Consider the following 24047-nt stretch of genomic DNA (forward strand, 5'->3'; position numbering starts at 1 on the left):
ATTGGAAGAATCTGCCTCTTAATTGGCAATCAGTTTTCCCCCAGGCTAGTTAACAGCATTTGCATTACAGAAGAGTCATTTTTTTATTATTATTTGCAAATTAAACCTGGAAATCCAAGTTTCAGCGGGTATCAAGTATTTCTTTTCACTTCCCAGCATCTCGGGCATGTTCAGAAAAACAGAGCTCCTCCTGGAGGTAGCAGGTGTTGTCATGGCAATCCAGTTTGTTTAGTTTTAAATTTTTTAGTTTAAATGTACTGTTGCGTGCTTTGTTTGAGATAAAATACAGGATGACTCATATCTAGAACCTGTTGCAGCAAACAACTATCCGAACTGATTGCTTCTGCTGCAAAACTGAAAGCTGAGGGTGCTACTTAAAGCCATAAACAATACAACAGAAAAATACTTGAGGGATTGTCTGTTACCCTTTGCTGTAATAGAGACCAACCAGCTTGGAAAAGCTCTAGTCTCAGCTCTGCCAAACCCAGGCAATCAGAGCACAGGAGGATTGTGAGACTAGCTAAAAAAAAAAAATACAAGATTTATAGAAATTTATGAATTTTGTTTGCTTTCTGATTTTGGAGCATTTTAAGCTTTTTTCCCCCAGCTCCCAAGGACTGAGATCATAGATTTCTTTCTAAGAGCATGCTACATGAGTAATCACAAGACTCAGACCATCCCCCACCAAAGCTGCATGGAAAAGCGGGGACCAGTGTCCCTGTTCTTCCTAGGTGCACACAGTGATGCAAGCTACCACCTACCCAGATCCGGGACAAGCCATCCCATTCCTGGACAAACCAGTGCACTTAACTGGTATTTGGGAAAAGAAGGGGGTGTACGAAGAAGTCTCAGACCTTGTTAAGGCTCTTCTGAGAGGGTGACCTCCGCACTGCCAGGGACTCAGAGAAGTTTCAGTTCACCAAAGGGTGAGAAGAGCTCCTTTATGAGGGAAAAGAGCTTCTCCCTTGCATTAACAGCTGAACTGATTTCAGCTCAAGGCTCTCTTCATCCTCTACAAAGCCCTAAAACCAAGTGTGTTTGATAAGCTGCTTCACAAGAACGTCCTCCTGGGACACATGTGGCTGCAATTATAACCAGGTGGTGGTATTTAAGGATATTGTCTTAAAATTGTATGTATTTGCGCTTCCCCTGGTGAACTGCCAGTCCAGTTGTACCTTCCCATGTGAGTTCCTTCTCTTGCTCTGTATATGTTGTCAGGCCAAACATTTTCTTTTCATAGTCTTAGAAGAAAAATCACATTCTGTCTATCCAGCACATCTGGTGATGGTGGGGTAAGACTACACAAACGAGCAACAGGCAGACCAATTCCAATTTAATATCCAAATGCAAGTATCAGCTAGAGAGAAAATACTTGTAAGGTGGAAAAGGTGCCTGTGTATTCCCTTTCATCAAGATTCTTGCATCTAGGGGGAAAGAGCTGCCAGTCAGTGGAGGAGAGCAGTAGGAATGGCAATGGTACAGATGAAGAGGCAGTTGCAGTTGGATGAACAGCACAGTAACTCCTCTGGAAGGTGGGTTTGAGCGCTCCAGGGGCACAGGAGGAAAGGCAGACCGCACCGGCCTCTACAGCTTCACAGCCCGAAGAGCTTTGAACTGGTGAACGGCATGCTCTCAGTTGTTTCAACTCTGTGGCTAAGAATCTGAAAAATATCAAATTCTTGAAGAGTAAAGACTTTCAAAGAGCCTGTGAATTTCCAGTGAAACCCGAGCCTGCTGTCAGAGTCTCGACGCCGGAAAACCTGGGATTGATCTCGTACTGTTTTCCCTCCGCAGCCCCCCGCGTGCTGCGGGCGAGAGCGTGCCTTGTGATCAGACGTGATGCTCAGCTCGCCGCCGGCAGCAGGACGCCCCAGAAGCCACGCAGCCCAAACTCCCCAGCCACTGCCAGGTAACCGCTTCAGAAGAGGCTCAGAGAGGGGGCAGGGGATGGAGGGTCCCCTGGACAGCCGCTGAGGTTTCCCGATCCTCAGGAAATTACAAACCAGACCTCATAAACCCACTACGATAACGTTTCTGGAAACTGTCCATCGTACGAAGAACGTTACCCACCCCATGCCGGCGGGAGCCAAAGGGATGTCCTGGGCACGCTGTTTTGCCTCAGACACCAGCCATGGTCTATCCCTCCTGTGTGGAAGTATTTTGAAAAGCAAAATGCATTGCCTATAGGAGTCGATGGCCCCTGCTTTGGCTGCATCCCCTTCACTCCAAATGCAGGCTTTTGGTGGGGAAGGCTTGCTGTGTAACCAGCGCTTGCAGCGAACACCATGACCCATTAAAAACGCCTATCAAGCTGATGTCCAGAGCAGCACTACCTACCTGGGTTTGCTCATTAAACCAAGAAAATTTAACTGAGAGAAATTCTGAAATCTCTCACATGGCTCTGGGAAAGCAGGTTCCTCTGGGAGCCTGCTACTGTAGGATGGCCTTTGCTTTGTAGCACCACCTTGCAGATAGGCTTCCCCCTGATTCCCAGCCCCCTTGAAATAAAGAACTTATTTTACACTTAAGGTACAGACTGTGTGGCCCCTGGGTGGGCATGACAGCAATTCCTACCAACACCGTTGCTCTCCCTTTTGTCTAGAAGTGAGTGCTGAACGCTGGGTGCCTGCAGAGACTGCACGTAGGGCTGAAGTTAAGCACCTTTGGGCACATGATAGAAAGCACTGACAAAACAGGCAGAACTTTTCCAGTCAGAAAGCACGCGCAAGCCCTGCTAATTAAGAACTGAGATGTCGTAGGGCTCTATTTTCATGCCAGTTGTTGGCTGTCCTGGTTTCGGCCTGGATGGAGTTAATTTTCTTCATAGTAGCTGGCTTAGTGCTGTGTTTTGGATTTAGTACTAGAAGATTGTTGATAATACCCCAATGTTTTTAGTTGTTGCTAAGTAATGCTTAGACTACTCAAGGACTTTTTGAGCTTCTCCTGCTCAGCCAGGTGCATAACAAGCTGGGAGGGAGCACAGCCAGGACAGCTAACCCAAACTGACCAGAGAGCTATTCCATACCATATAACGTCATGCTTGGGGGGAGTTAGTCAGTCGGGGCGGGAGAGTGATGGCGGCTTGAGGAAAGGGATCGCAGCTCGGAGAGTGATTGCGGCTGGGGGAGAGCAATCGCTGCTCGAGACGGGCTGGGCATTGGCCAGCAGGTGGTGAGCAATTGCATTGTGCATCACGTGTTTTGTATATTCTGTATATTCTCTTACCATTATTATTATTATTATTACTATTTTTACTTTTCTCTCTTATTAAACTGTCCTGCGTGGTGCTTAGCTGCCAGCTGGGTTAAACCACGACACTGGCCTAAGGTCAGTGAAAATCCCATACCAGACTAGTTGCTGCACTTGACTTCCATTACCTTGGCAGAACTGGCTGGCACAGGGGCCCACTTCTCTGGCACAGGTCTCCTGTGTGCCTCTTGGTACTTCGCTCCCTTTGAAGTTACAACTGGGATATTAAATGCACTGCTGAGAAAACAGTCACTCATCTCTGTGAAAAGGAACATGTGCTAGTTTTTACTCATAAGCATTTCTTCAGCTTTCTGCGGCACTGAATTCTCATTTACCTGATTGAAACAGCAAAGAAATCCAGAAAGCCAGCTTACAGAGAGAGCAGTTCAACCATACAACAGCCTTATCTCGAGGCAGGCTTAGTAGCAACGCACTGTTGAATGCAACACCACAGCCAAACCTGCTTCATGCCCCGAGTGATCAGCCAAGGGAGGTCACAAGGTGAGCGCCAGCAGAACTTGACTCCCAAAGATACAGGGTTTTTTTAAACTTTCTTAGTTTGAAATTACTGGTAGGATTTAATTCGTTTCACACACCTTGAGACATGCTACACAATGGACGTTCCCCTTGTCTAACCACACCGTTAGTAATACAATCTGTTTACCCAGAGGCCTCCTACTTCTTTCCCCTCTGAAGAATGGCAGAAGAAAGAAACGCTGTGCAAAGCGTCCGAAGCGTGACAGCCCGCTGCTCGCCGCCTTGCTAATGCTCCAGCCGCGCTTCACTACGCTGTTTACCTAAAAGCTGGGTAACTCTCAAAACTTTCCTAATTGCATTCTGCCTCAACTTTCATCTAATACAAGCAAGAATGTTTTAACAGAGGTTTGGGAGGGGTTTTGCTATTGCAACAGCTTACCCATATAGCAGATTTGGGGATGGCAAGTCACAGTGACTGGAAATCTGCATTCTTTTAAGCAGGTCACTGGGGAAGGTATGTCCTCTCTGCAGCGTGCAACAACCTGTATGGACAGGCTCTAAGGGCAGGGCTTACGACCAGCAGAATTCCCAAAACCTTCATTCCTGCCTCCACTGAGAAAGGGAAGGACGGACAGATTTCGTCTTCTCAGATCGCCCTTGCCAAGCAACACACTGAAGGACATGGAAATGTGGCTTTCATTTATCTTGCTATAAGTTTTAAAGTATTTGGGAATATTAGAAAAATCCAGCACCTTGCAGGGACTGAAGCCTTCATATTCTGGCTTCCAAAGCATTTACTTGTGTCCCCATTCACTTGTAATTTAGTGAACATACTAAACAGATGAGGGGTTTTTTTTTAAGACTGAAAAACTGTCACTATTTCAGCATATTTTGTCTCCCAATGGTTAAATAAATCATTATCTGTCTACTTTAATCTGTATGTTTGTGTTGTCCAAGACTGGAGACCAGTTATGCGGAACATACAGCCATGTTCTGAGGCCAAACTGGCCCACACCAAAGGTCTGCCCAGACCAGGATCCTCTCTCCAGCAGCGACCAAAAATTAATGCCAAGCAAAGCATATAAGAACACGATATTTTTTTCCAGTTTCTAGCTTGCATGATGTCCCTGAGATGGATGTGGTTTCTGCACATTTAGTAGCCTGGATTTCTTTTTTTAACTTGGCAAATCTCTCTTCAAGCCTGCATAAACTTTCAGCACACCCACAGCATCCTGCAGATAGGAGCTCCCCAGCTCTACTACCTGTTGCAAGCCACCTCCTTGGCTTGCTTTGAACCTGTCTCCTCTTAGATTCATTTGATACACCTTAATTTCTATATGCTCCCCTCCTACACACATCATGGATGCACAGACCTCTCTCACACCCTCAGACATCTAATTTACATTACAAGCATCATGAGGGCTGACAAAATCTGACCTCATTACTCAATACTTTTTCAAACCCGTAACTTTACACCTACCCTTAAATATAGGCACGCTCCAATAACCCTTGCCAGCCTTGGGACAAAGTGCACCTCTACAGCTCACCAGCTGACACAGAAACCTTGTGTGACTTACCAAAACTCCTTTGGGTTAATCCTGAGTCAACCAAAATCCCAACTCCAGATTTAACTTTGTGCATTTCACAAAGACTGCCACACCTTTCCAAATCAATGCTTTTCCCTTTTGTTCCACTTGTTGTCATCAGCTTTCCTCCTAGCCTCACAGAGTTTGCCAAGTCTTACAACAACTTTCAACTCCATTGAACACCGTAACATTTACCCTGGCGAGACATGCACAATAACCACATTTCCAGCTCAGTGCAAATAAAGGCGACTGCTTGCAAACAGAAACTCCCATTTGTGCCCCACATGATCTTCAGAGAGTTACAGACCAACTTGCCCGCTGCCTAAGCACTAACCCTTGCTTCAGCCATAGTTAAGGTGTTAGTAACCACCTCAAGATCACCACCCAACGCTCGCCTTTCTTTCAGTTTCACGGGGCTTCTCCCTTCCGGTCTTGACACCAAACTTAGCTCTTCCACTCCCTTCCTCCCAACTCGACCCAAATTGCAGATAATATCCTGGTTTTAAATTCAGTGCTGTGACCCAATTACTGCCTTCAAAAACCTCGTTAAAAGCTTCTCCCACCAGCGCTTTGTATGCTGCTGCTCTATGTGTCCACAGCTGAGGAACACACACTGCTTAGCAGCTTCTCTCAAGCTGGGCCACAGCCACAAACTCTCCCATGGGGCTGGACATCCACCAGCTGGGCAAGCAACCACACACCAGTACCTACTTGGATGCTGAATATCCTCAAGCCTTGATGTCCTAGACCCTAACTTAATGCCACCCCTAACACCGGGTCCCCACAAGTGTATCACCTCCAAATCCAAACCTCAAGCAATTTACTCAGCTAACACCACTTCTTATTTCCACCCTGTGGAAATACCAGGCTTTGAAAACAATCTTAACTCTTCAGCCTTCCTCTTCCTTGCACCTAAGCCAAACACCAGCCTGGTGCCTCAGCCTAGCCTTCCTGCTGGCCAGACACACAGATCTTCCTGGAAACCAGGCCAAACCACTCAACCTTGCTGGCTCGACCTGACATCCCAGTCCTGCACCACCATGACTGGCATGATGTCAGCTCTGCAGCAATAGCTTCAGCTCTGATCACAGTACGATAAAGTCTTGGGTGAGAGTTACAATTGGAGTCTGAGAGAGGAGGTGAGGAAGGGAAAGGTTTGTTGCCATGATAAGGGCTGTGGTCCGTGGGTGTATCATGGGCTGTCAGTTCAGAGACAGTCACCAGGTCTCTGCCTACCTCGCAGGACTGACCACTCACCCATTTGGCAAAAATTTGCCACCCCAGCTGTCCAGAAACTTACCTAAGGTATCATCCACATTGACTCATTAGTCTTCCCTCAGCTCCACGAGACTGGCAAGATACAACAATCAAAAAAACCCAACTCTCATCTCCAATTTCTTCTTTGCAGGTAGACCCCACAGGTCTAACATGAAGACTACTGCCAGCAGCACAGCTGGGCCTATAGCTAGCTCTGAGGCAGCCGGTGGGACACTGACTTTTGAAGTGAAGGGCTAGGGTCTGGGTTCAGGAAAGAAGGTGTTCCTGAGCAAGCCTAACATGCTGGCAGGTGGATCCTGCAGGCTTAGGGTGGTGCAGGAGAACAGGATAGGCAGGTTTTGGCCTCTTCCAGGTTGTTTGGCTGCAAGTTCAAGGTAGTGGTCAGCTTAAGGTTTGAGTTCAGAGAAACAAGAATTGCAGAGAAGGATTTATAATGTATTCTGCAGGTATCTCACATCTAAGATGAAGGCACATACCAGGAGACCAGGGTTAAGGTCAACAGAAGCTCAGGACTCAGCTTCTTTCTCGTTCATACAGGGCCCGGAGAGTAAGGACAAGGACTATCATGGAAGGTGAGCACCAAGATCCGTGGCAGGGGAAGTGGAAGGTACTGAACTGTGGTGACACATTGTCAGGGCCCTGATGAGCTTCACCTGGCCCCACACCCGATGCCCACTGCTCTAGGAGCCCCATTTCGGCTCAGCCCTGTCTCCTGGATGCACCCCCACAGACACATGTTCTTGCTTGTCCTTACTCCTGCCTCTCACCCTTTCTCCTGGATGGACTTTGAGCCAACGTTGCAGCCTTGCCTCCAGTCCCGTCTCCTTACTGGACCCTGACCAGGATTCAGCAGCAAACCTGCTCTTCAGCTTCTCTTGTCAGGACCCATGGCTGAGCATCAGCCACAGGAGGTTGGTGCTAGATCAGCAGGGAAGGAACCAACCACCTAAATTTAATTCTGAATATTAAAAAGCCACATAACAGCTGGCATCCAGGCTCACTGAAAGGATGGGCTTTCTGGATGGAAGATACAGGCTTCTGGGTAAATTGGCTAAAGTGAGGATTAAGATCAAGCTCAGCAGAAGGGGAAAAGCTGGGATAACTACAGGGTTTTAGAATCCCTCCAGAAAACTAATACTGTTTTTTACTGGCAAGGGTTTCCTTAATTAGGTTTGGAGCAGGTAGGTGTTGCTGGACCGCAGGTGAAGCCAGGGCTGCTGCTGGGGCCAGGGAGGACCTCAGCCAGCAGCACTCTCGCTTGTCTTTCGTAAGGCTATTAATAAAATCCACAGTGCCAGTGGTAAAAATAGTTACAGTTTCATACCCCAAGAATGACTTAGCTTTTGGGTTTAAAAAACCTTCCCCTGTCATTACAAGATGTAAAGAGACAAACACACGAAAGACATTTGCAGCACAGAATACGTAATTGGAATCAGGGCAGGATCATTTATGACTTGATGACCCCCATCTCAGCATAAACGTAGCAAAAAGAGACAGCAGCAAATCCTTCATGCTGTGCCGCACAGAGTCTAGCATTAATGACTCTGCCAGAAATGCTGCCAACAGATCAGAGATTTCCAAATCAGACAACGTGCTTCTTGGAAGCACTTCTAGCCTTGATGGTAAGAGGAGCTGTTGTCACATTATCATAAAGGTCTCCCAAATGAGATCCAGTCCAATTCTGCAGCAGATGTTGAATAAGGATTGCTTGATCTTAACCTGCGTCTCAGCTGCGATTCCACTCTTGGAATGAGGAGCCATCAAGGCCAGAAAGTAATACAGGGGAGGACCATTCCCATTTTCATCTGAGACATCAGGAAATTCCTCTAGAAGCCTCCAAAGCGCCTTCCCTCAGTTGAGTAGCTAACCAGAGCAAACAGTTACACACATGGCCCTGTCTTAAGAGGAAATCAACTTCCTACCACCTTCTCGGGGCACTGGTCTGGCTAGGTCTGGAGGGAAGAGCTAAGTCGCAGCCACCAGCGCCTTGCCAGTCTGGCCCAGCAGAGTCAGAGGGATGTGGTATCCAGCCCATCTAACCACACACTGGGTCCCAGGCAAGGAAAAAAAACCCCAAACATTTTTATCAAATGTAAGCATTTATGCATCTTTAAAAAAATAGTGATAAAATAACAAAAATCTCTTAACGCAGTTTTCAGGTTCATTGTTTTTAATTAACCCATGGCAGCCCATCCTATGCTTAGCCAGAGCTGTGCAGTACTCTGTGCCACCAGGGTCCTGCCTTCTACCTTCACTGATCAGCCACTGATATTCAACCAACAGGCAAGGCCATCCCCTTTTCATACAAAAAGTATAAAAAGCTGAAGTGGAAACTCCAAATGCTTGCATCCCATACCTCAGGAGCAGCCAGTTTTAAGGTTTAGGATTAGGTTTCAGTCACTGGCTTTCCATTTTAATTGCCTGTGCTCAGGCAATTAAACTATATTCTTTGGGCTTTGCATAAAAACAAGCCCACATTTTTCAGTAAGAAAGCATCTGTAATATAATTCTATGGGACCTGGAGCATGTTTTGGGGTTCAAATAACGCTGATTGCTAGCAATAAGGAGAAGTAATTAAGATAACAAAACAAGTCTTCTCATTTGCCATCTGTAAAACATTCTAGCGCAGGAAAAAAATAATGTCAAGACTACACTTTCAAAAACCTTTGTTTGATTAGTGGCATCGTACCTCGTCAGTAAATACGGCGAGAATGAAGCTGGATTGTCCTGCTCCGAAAACATTGGCATGGATCCTCCCATCATCCAGAGGCGGAAATACAACACGAGAATCACCTTCAAAGCAGAACATCTCGGTTAGCAATGTGCTACTAAGAAGAACTAAGGCCTCCAGGAAATATTTTGTTGTGACAGCTCTCCACGCACTGCTCTGTGCCTAGAAGTGAGTCAGCTCATCGGCTTAGGAAAAATTCAATTTTGCCACCCTATGCAGGGTGACAAAGGCACCAACCCTCAGCACAGGCAGCATGCTCTCGTGGTGTATTCCCCCCCCCCTTCACACATGCATTACTGACAGCAACCAGCACGTCCCAGCTACCCACTACAAAAGCAGCACTTTGAAGGACAAATCAGTCACCCTGCTGCAGCTCAGACTGCAGTTTTGCTATGGACCTCTACCTAAATACAGAGAGGAAAACCATAGCTGATTAAAAGCCAGTATCACTCACTCATGCTGTCATAGGTGTAAGGACGAGCTCCATCGGTGTTTCTCATGCTGTGCAATCCTAATCCCTAGAAGGACTTCTGCGGGCTGGTGCTCCTCCACCTTTCTGGGAGCGACTTGACAAGGGGTAAGCAAGGGGACCCGGCTCCTAGAGCGGCACAGGGAGTTGCGCACCCAGCACACCCCTGTGGGGGTGCTCGTTTTCTCCCCTGCAACATGTCAAGTCCTGCTTGGGGCACGCCAAGCAGCCGGTATTTGCAGGCAGAGCTTTTCTTGTGACTCTTCCCAAGCCCTGCGCTGACACTAAGAGCATGTCACTGAAAAGTCAGCCCAGTGCCAGAGAGTGCCCCTGTATTTAGGGCAGGAAACACTTGCAGATGATTACATGGTGGTAAGGGCAACCACTATAAATTAAAAGAAAATCTGGACTGAAAACACAGCAATATCCTTGTCTTTGCCCAGCTGACTATTCTAGACTATTTTCCAAGACTAACTTTGCATTAAGATCTACCAACTAAGTTTTCTGAGTCTTTTGGGAAACCACCACGCAACGTTCATTCTCATCACACGCACAGAAACGCGTGGTCAAGTCCACGTGTACTTACGTAGCTTATCACCAAAGCAGCTCTCTTCAAAAAAGGCCTTGCAGTATACAAGAAGTTCTGGTTGTTATTTGCAGTCAGGTAGCTGAAACATAAAGGGAATAAATACTTGTTGAAGTACTTTGAAACAGTAACTTGTTTTTCAAACTGGAGAAAAAGCTGTACCTTGTTTTAACCGCCCTGAAGTAACATGCAGTAACAGTGACATCACTCTTATTCTCCAAAGCCCTTTCCACATGACTTGAGTAAAATATTGAGACTACTTCAAATAATACACACTATAACACATTGCAGTTTCCCCATCAAAATCTAGGTTTGGTTTGGGTTTTTTTTTTAAAAAAATCATCCGTTAACTCCTTAATCCTCAGAAAACCCCCATGTCTCACTAAGATTGCTGTTTTCAGACTGCCAGAAGACTACACCGAGACATATTTTTAAAAGGTCACCCAAACAGAGCAATTCAATTTTAGGCCATGATTAAAATGCAAAAACTTCTTGTTCCCAGCTCTCTGCTCAGTCTCTAGAGATAGGAATAACTGTCTAGCAGAACCAAACTTATTTTAAGCATTTTTTTTTTCTAAGTGTATTCTGCATGCTTCAGTTTCATTACAAGTCTGCTGACAAGGTGTTATGACAATTAACTGCAGAGACAAACACACAGGTGGCTTACTGTTGTAGGAGCCTTCAGAAAAACCTTCCTGTTTCTCAATGAGAAAAATTAAACTGTATCTGGAGCCAAATTCTAAGGAGCTTTCTTAATATAACAAACACCTATGACATTAATTCAATGAGAATTCCATTTCTATGGAACCTTAGAGAGGCTTCATCATTGTAACAAAGCGATGAGAAACAAAAAGAAATACCAAAGAGACAAGAGGAATATTTTAAGTACGTTGGAGCTAGAAAACTATTGAAAAAACGACAATCGTAAGAAGTTATAAATATCAAGTAAACAAAATAAATTCAGAAGGAAAACAGTGGCAGGTTCCTCTGTGTAACATACAGTCAGTATCAGGATACTCTATTTACATGATTTACAAAAACTGCAGCGTGAATCACAACACCTGCATGCAAGTTACCTTTCCAAGCATGAAAGCATCACACGTTTCTCCCATCGAACGCCTAGAATATAAAAGGCATCTTATCTCCTCTCCAAGTTCCTCAAGACAGTCCATCATCTGATTGCTTCCACCCTTCAAGTCTTTGAAAAAACAAGATTGCAGCACTTCCTAATGCTGCCAAGAGTCTTTAATATCTGGCTTTTTGTTCAAATTTTCTATAGTAGGAAGTTTGCAAGCCTGGTCACCATGGCAAGATGCAGAAAAGATTACACTGCAGACAAAAAGGACCAGGGGCAAAGCCAGCAAGAAACAGAGGCAGCACTTAACAAGAAGAAAGCAGCACATCTGGGCACTCTCTACAAAATAACTGCTCTTCAGAAAACTCTCCTGAGTTGTCATGCCTGAAACTTAGGAACCAAACCATACATTGTAAAGCAAGCCAGATGACTTTCAGTCTTTGGTGTCTACTTATTTACAAACGTTGACATTTAAGCACCGAACCTGACTTAAATGTCAGACTAGTCTTCAAGGGCTGAACTCTGCAAAGTGCAAAGTCTTTTGAGCTCCCACTGATTTTAATCAGGCTCCAGAAAGTACAAGCGAGATGAAGCTAAGCCTTCAGTTTTCTCTCTCCATGGAAGGTCAGGTTGGCCTTCAAGTGTTCACCACAGCCCTGCTCCAAAGCCCACCAGAGCCATGGGAAAAGACTCACAGTAACTTCAACAGCATTTGGATCAAAGCCTGGTCTTTCATTCCCTACTGGAACATTTTACGAAACTCAACCCCCTTGTGATTTGCAGCAGGAACGGAAGCATTGGGTTGCATTTTGTTCATATTTTTATGGGTGGAGGGAGGAGAGCCCCCTATTAATCACGCTGCCTGACTCTTTTCAAGAACTTGTTTTCACTCACTCATAGTTTTAACTAACTGCAACGCTTTGGGCAGAAGTATTCCATTACAAGTATTTGCTTTAGGTGGAATTATTCTGGGGAAAGATCAGCCCAAACAGTTCAGCTTTTCCTCCAAGACTTCAATTAGAGACAGAGGAGAGGAGCACTTTTCTCGGTGTCAAGAAGCCTGCCAGCTTCATCCTTAAGAAACTGCATCACCTTGTGACCTAAAACTCGCAAGGCAGCTGTCATCTCCGGGCCATGTGTTTGCCACCCTCCAGAACAGCCAACCGCAGTCGGGCAAGCTACGGGCTCGGGGGGCAGCACCTGTGGGGAGGTGGGGACATGCAGACCCTGCTGCTTTGCCATACTTGGCAGGGATCTGGCTTTTGACCCATCGAGCTTGCATCAAAGACGTTGCAGGTGGAACAACTGCTAGGGACAACAGGCTGTTTGTGAAGGCAGCCCTTCAGAGAGAAGGCTCCACTGCATTTTAGACTGCTGAGGCTCAGGAAAGCGCGTCTGTGCTTCAGGGCCTTGCAAACACCAATCTAGGTCTGGAGACCACCACAGAGGAACCCTCATCATTACCATCTCTCAAGCCTGGCCTGAGGAGAAAATTAAAGCCAGAAAACGAATATAAATGCAAGAAAAAAAAATTTTTTGTCTGCCTATGAGTAGCTAAAATGCTGCCCACAACTCACACCTGCCTTGCAGCAACCGTGCAAGCTGCCACACACAGTTTCAAGGCACGAGTTTATCTGCAAGTCCAAGTTAATTTGAAGTGCTCCACCAAGTTGCAGGGTAGCTCTGGCCACTGCAGAGGAGGCCGTTTTAAAGCAGTTCAGAAAATCCTGAAAGCCCCCTCACAGTTTATATTGTGGAGCAATAACATCTAGAGGAAAAAAAGAAACCCCTGCACTGACACCAATTGCAAATCTGTGCTGAAGAGCAGATGGGCAGCAAGCAAGAAGGAACCAGAATGAAAGCAACTGGGAAAAGGGTGAAGCAAGAGAGTTCAGAGCACCCTGAACTTCCTCATCCTTCCCCCAAATGCTTTTGCTACTTTGCAGCTTCGGTTAAGAAATGTTTCTTTCCTCAATAGTTCAATTAAGAAGCAAAGCTTTCCCATTTTGAGAAAGCTGCTGCCCTGAACTCTTATTTGGAAACCAAGACAGATAACACGTTTCATTGCTTGGTAATCCAGCTGCCTGCCCATCAGATCAACCTGTAGGAGTGGCATAAACATGCAGGTTATGCTCATCAAAGCTTCACAAGAACCGTGTCGTTTCCCAGAGTACCTGATCAAGGCTACTGCTTGTTTCAGGGAAGGTAACAACTAAAACATCCCATGGCTGGTGCAGGCGAAGAACAATAGGCGGTTTATGTATTAAAATCAAATGAACTGCAAATGGGACCTGGGTGAGGAAGTTTGCTAAATGCCAGTGAGACGCAGCATGTAAAATGGCAGCTTGCAAAAAACATCTGCAGTTACGTCGAACTCTGCTCAGACAGCCTTAAGATCAGCCAAAGCTCTTTATTTTGTCTTTAGCTAGCACAATCAAAGAAATTACTATTACAACAGTTTAACTGTTTTATACCCATTTTAAACAGCTGCCTCATACAAAGTCATTTACAGGTCAGATTTCCATGCATTTGCCAACCACACCAGGCTGCCAAACATCCCACTGTTCACAGGAATCACTCCCTAGCGCCTGCTCCACCTGGACCGGCGTAACGGGGCTCCCCATGCCAAAACACACAGGCGCACTCGTTCCCACGTGAGAGCAGGCACGGGACGTACGTGGGAAAACTGTACTGATGATAGCTCTGCGCAGCAAAATGCCACCTCCAGAGCAGGCGAACATTCCAAGGTGTGGGTCTCCCAGATTTCCATAATGAAATGACAAAATTAGAGGAGGAAATCCAGATCGCCAGGTTTGCTAAACAAGTGTGAAAAGAGCCCATTTGGGCAGGGGTTCCACCTCTGCTTCGTGCCAGCTTCTCCACTAAGCGAACCAGCGTGTCATTGCTATCTTTTAAAAGCTTTTCAGGAATACTCCCTGAAGCAACCAGAATCACAACAAACAATAAATCCAAGAAACGCTTAATAATGCAGGGGCTTCTCTCGCACCATTCGAGCGGAGGCCAAGACAGATACTTGGCAGCTCCGGCTTCCTGAAAAGCACGGCTCATCCTGAAATCAGTGACATCATCAGGGCACACGGGGGTTTTATAATTGAAGACAGCAGGGTAGGTGGCCTAGTAAAACTCAATACCACGCAGTTTACAGGAATGTAAACTTTCCTGGTACCAGATGGACTCTGCGTTAATCAAAACAAACTTCCCTAAGAAGCAGGCAGCTCTTTTAATGCGCCTGTACCATGGGAGGCACCCAGAGTTCACAGAAAGGAGCTGGGCAGCTCCTCAGCTGCAGCTCATTGCCACGGCCATGTGGGCTATCACAAACCAGTATCGGCAACACATTTATCCCACCCTGCAGCTGACTCAGCTTTGGTATAAAATGCAAACTCACTCTTGTGTTCTCTCCAAAAGCGTTCTCAAGGGAAGCAAACAAACAATTAAGATGTATGATGGATGGTCCCCATCGGGGACATCTGAAAGACCAAGATAAGTGCGCAGTAGAACAAGCTGTGGTATTTTGAGAGCTTGTTTTGGCCAGGTCCCTCTGCTGTGAGAAGATGACTGCTCCCATTTATATTCTTCTCAGGAAACAGATCCAACTGCCAGCAACCGGCAGCGTTTTGAGCTAACGCCTTCAAAACCCTAATACTAAGGGAGGGCATTAGAAGGATGAGTACAAAAGCAAGGCTTTACCTTATTCTTTTACCTTATTCTTCATTATTGATAACAGTAAGGCACCTCTAATCAAGACATTTTTAAACTTAAAAGGGGCTATTTTAAGTAAATGTCAAAGCTTTAGGTCATTAGTGGATGCACATCTAACTCCAAACCAGTCTGACAGACTCCCCCTGCTGAGAATGCAGAATTTTTACAGGAGACATATTTTGTCTCTAGAGACCCTCTTTACCTTTTCTACTTAAAGATGACTTCATTACAATCTGTCCAGCCAGCTACATCTTTTATTGGAGAAGTATCGTTTCAACCCAGCTCGGCCTATTTTCCTCCTTGAGGACAACCATCAAGGGCCAAGTGTACATGATATCCCAGGGAGAACATGGGAGTGAAAAACCCATTGTGGAGTAAAAAAAAAAAAAAAAAAACGAAACACTAATAAAAAAAGAAAACCCAATACATTTCAGATTTTTAACTTGCTTAAAATACCTGTCAGTGCAGGGAAATAAAATACAAGTCACAGCTACAGGTTTTGCAAGGGAGAAAGACAGACAAGCCCTCCTGCTTCCCTCTTTATGAGTAGTCTTGACATTCCCTGCAGCATATGTGTGGCATCCTTGCTCCTTATCTCCCCGGAGAGCCCTAAACCCCAGCCACCGCTACCCACGCAGACCCAGATGCATAAACACACACAAACAGAAGCAGTTTTATAGACTCTTTAGGGCGCCACAAAGAGGTTTTATGAAAGTCACAGCTGCTTTAACTTATTTGCACTGATAACGGCACGTATTCTTCGTGTACGTTTTTCAGATGTGACCACAAATTTGGGGTTCTTGCTGTTTATTAGATTTTGGGGAAAAGCAGAGCAGGGCATAATTGCATTGGCATATACAGCAGAGAAGGCAATCCCACTCACGGCTTTTCCTTATTCTTTTAGGCAATACGTACCTCATTCTGTGTGGGATGAAAGTGGTGGAAGAAAACAGAGAGGAACAGGGAAAGGAAGAGAAAGAGGCACAGTAAGGGGATCAGGAACAGAAAGAGAAAAAAAGGAAAGTATCGAAATGCACTTAACAGATCAAACATGTGACCAAGATGATGAAAAGGGGCTTCCCTTCATACCAGACATTCCACCGATGCCAGGAGGAGACAAGGTGGAGCAGGGCTAACAGGAAAAACAAGACCTCATCAAAGAACGGCCACCCTCTGCCTGATCTCAGGGAACCAAAGCACCATGCCTGCAATTTAAAGCTTCCACCGATTTCAGCCATTTCATTCCCTCTGCATCACACACACCTGAGGCATTGAAATCCACTGTTAGGCTTGTTATTCCCTGTCCTAGCCCAGTTACGGGCTTGGGTAGAGGTATTTCAAGCAACTGCATTATAAGCAGCACTGAGACCAGCTTTGGCTGCTCCACACATTCAGCTACAAACCCCTATTTTCAGCTGCTTGTTCTTTTGACAAGCTTTATTAATTCAGGCTGGAAGTTTTTCTTTCCAGGATCTTGTGTCAAGCTGAAATTGTTTTCTTCCTTGGAAGTATGAGGTAAACCAGCTAGGCTGTTCCTGAAAATTAGAGATTTGCCCATATCAACAAAGTCGTGCCAACCACTTGATTGGGAAAACTTCAGTGGGTCTGTACTTTGGAGCAGGGATTTGAACTTTAGTAGAGGGCTTGCAGAGATGCTCCTGTTGTTGCTTTCAGCGGCAACTCACTCTGCTTCTGGGCATGTGACAAGCCACTGGGAAAAAAAAAATCTCTATTTGCAACGCTCACTAGAGATTTGTATCCATTCCCCAGGGTCTCTAGCCCTGCCAAACACCATCTAGCAGGAGCCTGTAGGAACAGCATCAGACTCTCCTTGCATTGCTCCTGCAAAGCCCTTGAGATAGGAGAGTGTCTCTCCTGCAATGCCTGTATCCAGCCTGGAGGAGACAGAATCACAGAATCGCAAGGGTTGGAAGGGACCTCAGGAGATCATCTAAGTCCAACCCCCCTGCTAAAGCAGGTTCACCTAGAGCATGTTACACAGGACTTCGTCCAGGTGGGCTTTGAATATCTCCAGAGAAGGAGACTCCACAACCCCCCTGGGCAGCCTGTTCCAGTGCTCTGTCACCGTCAAGGTAAAGAAGTTCTTCCTCATGTTCAGCTGAAACCTCTTATTGTCACTAGCCTGGACTGCAGAGGGCTGAAAATTTGTTTCTGAAGAAGAGGCTATGTGAGCGTGTGTAACAAGGAAGGGAGGGGATAAAGCAGAAAGAAAGGAAGGTAGGCACAAAGAGGAAAGGGATGGGAAGAAAGGGGAGCCAGGAAGGAGAGAAAGGAAGAGAAAGATGGAGATACATGGAGATATGCAGACCTCTGCTGCTATCAGAGATCCAGTGGCAGCATCCAAGAAATTCTGCTGCCACTGGAGCTCCATTCACTTGCGTCCTCAGTGAGCACTCAGGACTGCAACACCGGAGGCAGGAAAGTGCCCGCCTTCCCCAGAGCGGCTCCGCTTAAGAAAGCAGCTGTGCTTTTGATGAACCGATCTAGCACGAGCAGATGGGACCCAAAACCAGAGGATATCCAGGACTCCTACAGCCTGGCTGCTGCCTTTGTGTCTCTGCACAGAAAAAGATCTGGCAGCTCTCAAATGCAGCCTTCCCCAAAACACAGCACGGCACCCACGGGCCACACTCTGCAGACTCACCACGCACAGGCCGGGAGCGTGGGGTCTGCGAGGCATCTACAACACGCTCCCTAATCACAAAAAAAAACCCAAAAACATAGCTTACTCGCCAGCTTTTATGTGAAGAAGGGAGAAGGGTATCCCTCCACTCACACACAAGGCTCTGCTAGTGGAGATTATCGAGGTGTCCCTGGGAATCAAGTGTCCTAGTAAAAATTTACAAACAAGCCATAAAAGATGCAGAGACCTGCTGCGTTGCTTTGATGCTCTCCGTAAAGCATTTCGTGTCAGTAAACACATACTGGCCCAAGTAGCCTGCTAATTTACAGAAGGAACCATGGCAGCTTTAAAATTATGTACGTGCAATTAGGGAATTGAGGCTGTAACTTTTTGCTGTCACCTTTGCCCAGGACCCCAGTAAGCAAACTTTAAAAAAAAATAAAATATAAATTTAAAAGTTTACAACGGGACAGAAGAGGAGGGATAAATCCATTCTATCAGTAAAATATGGCAGAGGAAGAGCACAGAAATCTGTCAGTCTCTTTCTGGGGAGCCTCCTGCACTTTCAGGAGAGGAAAGATACCCACTTCAAAGGACAAAATCAGACATATACCACTGCTAGCAAGAGCAAGCCATCCTGGATTCAAATACAGTGCCAAAAAAGGTCAAATAAGGAAGGAGGGGAAACAAGAGAACAGAACAAACCAAAACCCATCATATTCAGCCAGTCTGCCTACTTGTTGTGCCCAGCGAAGGCAGGAGCCCAAGCACCCAGCCCCGAGGTGGGGATGGATGCATTTGCCCCTACCGCAACCCCGAGGATATGCTGGGAATGGAAAAGAGCTCCCCTAGAGAAAAGGCCTGTCACCTCCTCCCTCCTCCATGCATCAGCCTTAAAAAAAGTAATAGGCGCTGGTGAGAAGGATAGCGGCAGGTAAGGGTCAGCTGGTCCAAATCCCAGCTCCTGAAACAACTCTTGAGTAACTTTCCGATACAGAGCTTGACTTGAGGAAGGAGGTGAAGAAAGCAAACTTTGACAGCTGAGCCTGCTCTCAATCAGGGCAAATGCTCAGTTGTTTAATTTTTTTTTTCCTTAAATACATTTGCTGAACTGAATTATACTTTTTAAGTCATCGTTTGGGGTCAGCCCAAAAAGAAACTTTTTGGCACATAATGTGAAAGCGGTAAGTGAAAGTCTGGTTTCAGAAGGAGTCGTGGGCGCAATTTGCAAAGAAATGCAGGGAGGAAATTAAGTGCCTGAAACCCCCTGTAAACGTAGCCCAAAGAGTCTTGCTTTATTTCAAAACCTATTTGTTTTGAATTTTTTTTTAATTCTTCTGTAGTTTACTTGTGAACCAGAACTACTTGTCAAACTCAGTTTAAACTCACATTTTTCACTTAATTTGGGGGGGGAATCACGCATCTGCGGTTTGAATCCCTGACTGGGATAAAGAAGATGGAAAGAGGAGGAGTTATCACAGTGCTGTGATGGGGTGGAGGAACTGCAGACCTTCAGGACAGTAAAACAGCAAGCGTGTGGGGAGCTCACCAGTGCCAACATCCAAGAACTAATTTACGGACATCTAGAAACAAACAGCAGGCGATAAGACGATGCTCATGCATTTGATGATTTTCCCTCCTCCTCCTCCTCCCCTGGCTGCCTCTGCCTTCGGACAGCGAGCTCTAAGGGCTGGATTACAGGACCACAATAGCACAGGCTTTGTGGGAGCAGGTAGGGAGCAAGAGCTGGTGTACGGGGCGCTACCGCAGTAGCAACAGTTTGCTTCTAAGAGGTGTTAATGAAGACCGAAAAGCTCGAGTGGATGCTCCTGAAAATACCCTCTACATTAAAAGATGTTATAACAACCTACTCGTTTACACTGAGACTTTTCCCATATTCACACGACGGAAAGGGAAGGTTCTTGTTTGGATCCAGACTGTCTGTCAAAAGCCACTGGTGGCAGAGACGCTAAATTCAGTTGTGTTGCCCTCAAACTGAAGCCTGGCCTGTTTTCCTTCAAAATGAAACCCATGCATGAGCTACTTAAAAAAACAGTTTACTGGATGTCAATGCTAAATACTTCAGGAAGAAGGTATTTCCTTTCCGGAAAATTCTTAATCTGACATTTGATCTGGCATGTCCCTTTGCTTCTGTCAGATTAAATAAAGCAATCCGTAAATATGTCACAGTCATCTCTAAATACAAATTAAATGGTAAAGAAAAAAAAAAACCAAACCTTTCCTCACTCTTTTCTTGTTAGGAAACCGTCTGTTATTTTTAACATCCTCAAAAATAGCTTGTTCTTTTTAAATATGAATGACAGGAGTCTGTTAGCAATATAGCAAAGAAGCAAAGTAACATTCTTCAGAGCTGGTATCCTTTCAGAGAAACTTTTTGATGTTTGCAATCAAATGCAACTCAGTGCCAAAGTTCTACTGCAAGGCAGAAAGAATCTGAAAGAAAACAATTCAAAAATTGGCAGCAAATTACTTCTTTTGTCAGCAGCCCTGTAAGTAAATCGCGCCTGTGCTATTACTGTTGGCACAAAATACCAAACACTATACTTCCAACAACTTTTATCTCTGTCACTTTTCCACACAATCATCTACACACAAATCCTTAAATTCTTCAAATTAAAAATTTGAAGACCGGTTCTTTCATTGCAGGCACCCATGGTTCAGTTATGATAGGGTTCATCTGTGAAAAATAAAAATTAAAATCCGCAACAGCCAGTAAAGATTAGTGGCTTGCTTTAACTGGATTTCCTCTGCAAAGCCATTCTTTATATCTCATCTAAACAGATAATAAATGGTAAAAGCCAAAAGCACATCAATAAAAGAATAATTCTGAAACTTGGCAGAATTAGGAAAAATAATTACATTTTATCCTATTTTGACCACAATTCAGTCTTATCTATTGCCAGAAAAATAAGACCACAAATACTCCAGTCTTCTTTAAGTCACTAAGATATTTGCTTTGAACTGCACTGGCAACTTCCAAAAATAAGCAGTAGCAAGAAAACGACATCATTTTGTAGTCTCTGTCTCCACAGAAGTGGGTTTAAATTCTGATATTTAAAAGCCTGGCAAGCATGAAAGATCCTGCACAGTTGCTCACAAGAAAGCTTACGGGATGTTGCACTCAGCCAAAAATACGAGCGGCTTCTGTCCCGGGGATTTTGCAGCAGCTTGTAACGCATCCCCCAACCACATCGAACTTCTACAGGATGGGGCTGGAGCCGACACTCGGTAACGCTCAGATGCGTATTTGCAGGGACAACCAAACCTTCCCGCGTAACCGATAGCCTCTCTTCCCCAGACACCCCACGCTAGAAGGAACGTTGCCCGCTTGGCTTGAGGGAAACCCATGAAAATGCATCATGAAGTTTGAAGCTTCATCACCCTCCAACATTGCCATGGTCTGGGTCGTTCTGGTAAGCCATGACCAAGATCAGTTTAACAAGGTCATCTCATTCCTTCCACAGCCCCACCACTCAACGCATCTCTGCCCTGTCAAAGGGACACTCGCTCTGCCTACCATGTGGGGCATCCTCGGGCATTCCACCTGTCCCACAAGCCAACCAAAAGGAGGTTGGAGGGTGTGGGCAAGACAGGCCCTGATGGGCAAAGAGAAGGAGCCACACATTGTGGGAAAGGTTGTAGGTCCCTCAGAGGATACTCCTATGGTCTGTGCTTGTCTGGACTCCAGAGAGATGGGATCTGGTCAAAAATGACACAGATGTCCAGACAAGAAGACACAGGCGATGGAGGAGGAAAAAGGCGAGGAGTGGTATCAGAGCTACCACAAACACATCTGCTCACTCTTAAGGGACGGTGGTGGCTTTCGGGACCACTGCTGCACAGGTGCATGGACACAGCCCAGACCTTGGCCTCGGAGGCCAGTAGAAGAGTCAGCACAGCAGAAGAGTGGCGCAGCCTCTGCTCCGCAGCGTGGCAGCAGTCCCACTGCAGCTGAGGCAGGAGAACTGACGCTCCCAAACTCACTTGCAAAGCCAACCCAGGACAAGCAGTGCTGCACCAAAACTGAACTACAGGCTTGTGTAAATTTGCTCGTAGGAAACGGACATTTTCATGAAACTAACCCATTCTTTTCCTTTTCTTGTTCCCCTTTAATATTTGCACTGCATATGTTTGATCCTCTTATTAAACACAATAAATAGGCCCTTGCTGAATAATTAAGAAAAAAGTACCAGCCCGTGCGAGTTATATTGCCAACCACGACTAAAGAGAGTGAGCTGCCGTTATTTCTGTATTTGAGTTATTGATTAAATGCAACATCCGTAAAGCAGCAATCAGAATTGCTGGTCTGCAAGCATTCCCAGAGAAATAAAGACTTGTTCCAAGTGCCAATCACATATACTCTTGTGGTTAAAATGCAATTAAACAAGTAAAGCATCCAATATACCCACAAGCTAAACAAAAACAAATCACAGAAACCTGAACTGCGGAGCAAAAACAAAGGCAAGGTTTTTTAAAACATAATTCAAAAATGAAAAGTGTCATTACAAGCTGTTGTTCACCAGCCATTGTAAAAACTTTCAAAGTTATGTGTATATGTGTTATTTATACACAGGGAAAAAGGGCTTTTTCCAAAATATGTCCCAGTAGGAAAAAAAAATCTTCTGAAAGAGCAATGCTACACTTATCCCAGAAAACTGTCTTTCTTTTTTATGCTTCCTGGTTTACTTCTGAAGCTTTTTTTAAGTGGTGAAATGGATGGGAAGAAAATCATTCTTCAATTAACTATGTAAAACTCTCGCCCTCAGACCCTGAGGAAAGAAGGTTATTCTGAGAAAAATAAGAGTAAGAATAATACCAAACAAATGTACTGATTTAGCAGTCTCTGTTTGATCACCAGAAATCAACACAGAGAGCAACATCCTCACTGAAGGTCGCAGAGAGTGAAGAGCCAGAGGCAGAAGCCATGCCGGGGGGACATCGGGGACGGCTCTGGCAAGACCCCACAGCCCAACCAAGTGAAGGGCAAGCCCTGAGCACTGCCATCTCCCACGGAGGGAAAGGGCCAGGCTTTTTGGAAGAGGACAGCCACACACCTTCACTGAGAGCATGAGCTTTCAAATCACACTTAGCTTGCAGATCCCGCATGGGTAAGAAAGGAGCAATCTCCAAACCAGCAGCAGCTTTTTTGGCTGTCGCACACCCCTCCTATGGTGCTTAGCATAGGTGGCACCAGCAGTATGGACACCAGCCCTGGTTCAGAGCTTCTCCTCTTCAGCAATGAGTCTCTAACCTGCCCTGCTCAGTTCCCACAGTGTTTTCTGATGAGCAGAGAAGTGGTGGAGTTCACCTAAGTGGCTGATGACCATCAAAGCTTCCTCCAGAGAGCACGAACTGGCCCAAGTGCACTTTACTCGAGCCAAGCTATTGCGTCTGCTTCTGTTTTGTTTCCCTGAATTGATAGCTCAGGGCTACAACGGAGAAGGGAGAAAAGGGCACTTTTCACGAGGGCCAGAAAGAAATGGATTTTACAAGACAGATGGAGCAAACCGAGGCAAAGTGTTGATGAACACGCTGTGCTTCGGGCAACTTAATAAAACTCGCATTACAAAAATCACTACAAATCATCTGCATCAGCTTAAAGTCTGGACTAAACCATAGGTGCTGCATTACCCTGTAGGCTGCTCGCCCCAGGTAAACAGAAAAATCCTGCCCAATTCAGCAGTACCTATTACAGAGCAATAACCCACTCCTCCCTTCTCTTGTTTGTTGGATTTTTTAACCTCTAATGAGCTTGTTTTAGTGCCCTGAGCAGATGCAGGAGTCTCTCCCTTTGCAAACAGCCACCTGACAGCACGCCAGAGCGGCTGTCTCCAGAATTAGGACAGAGACGTCGAAAATGCACAGAGGCAAATTGATCCGATTGATCTCTCGGAGAGTTGAGAAGCACATGGTCCTCAGAGACCTTTATTTTTTCAATCTGCAATGAAAGGCAGTAAACTGGAGAGAGCCAGTTTTATAAACTGGGAGGGAAATTATTATAGAACTGTAGCAGTTTGGGGGTCTTCCAGCTGGTTAAATACTTCGGCATCCTTACGAAACATACTGAAGGGGGCGGGGGGGAGAAAACTCCCGAAGGTCAGCCATGAGTGCTATAGGTATCGCACAAAACTAAGTCCTCAGTTTATTCTCAAACATTTAATGTAGAGGTGGGGACAGGAGGAGGAAGGAGGAATACAGAGCAGGAAAG

The 24047-nt window shown here is 45.6% G+C and overlaps 1 protein-coding gene across 1 annotated transcript in view; it reads right to left on the bottom strand.

Annotated features, from left to right (window-relative positions):
- The window catches only part of TMTC1 (transmembrane O-mannosyltransferase targeting cadherins 1), a 129922-nt gene that overhangs the window by 74135 nt on the left and 31740 nt on the right, over positions 1 to 24047 (bottom strand). The window contains exons 5-6 of the mRNA XM_009642720.2: positions 10377 to 10458; positions 9280 to 9383 (exon numbers count right to left, since the gene is read on the bottom strand). Coding sequence (XP_009641015.1) covers positions 9280 to 9383; positions 10377 to 10458 — 186 coding nt within the window. The remainder of the gene's footprint in view (positions 1 to 9279; positions 9384 to 10376; positions 10459 to 24047) is intronic.

This window comes from Egretta garzetta, unplaced genomic scaffold (genome assembly GCF_000687185.1).
Source record: "Egretta garzetta isolate BGI_Z169 unplaced genomic scaffold, ASM68718v1 scaffold427, whole genome shotgun sequence".
Classification (NCBI taxonomy): Eukaryota; Metazoa; Chordata; class Aves; order Pelecaniformes; family Ardeidae; genus Egretta; species Egretta garzetta.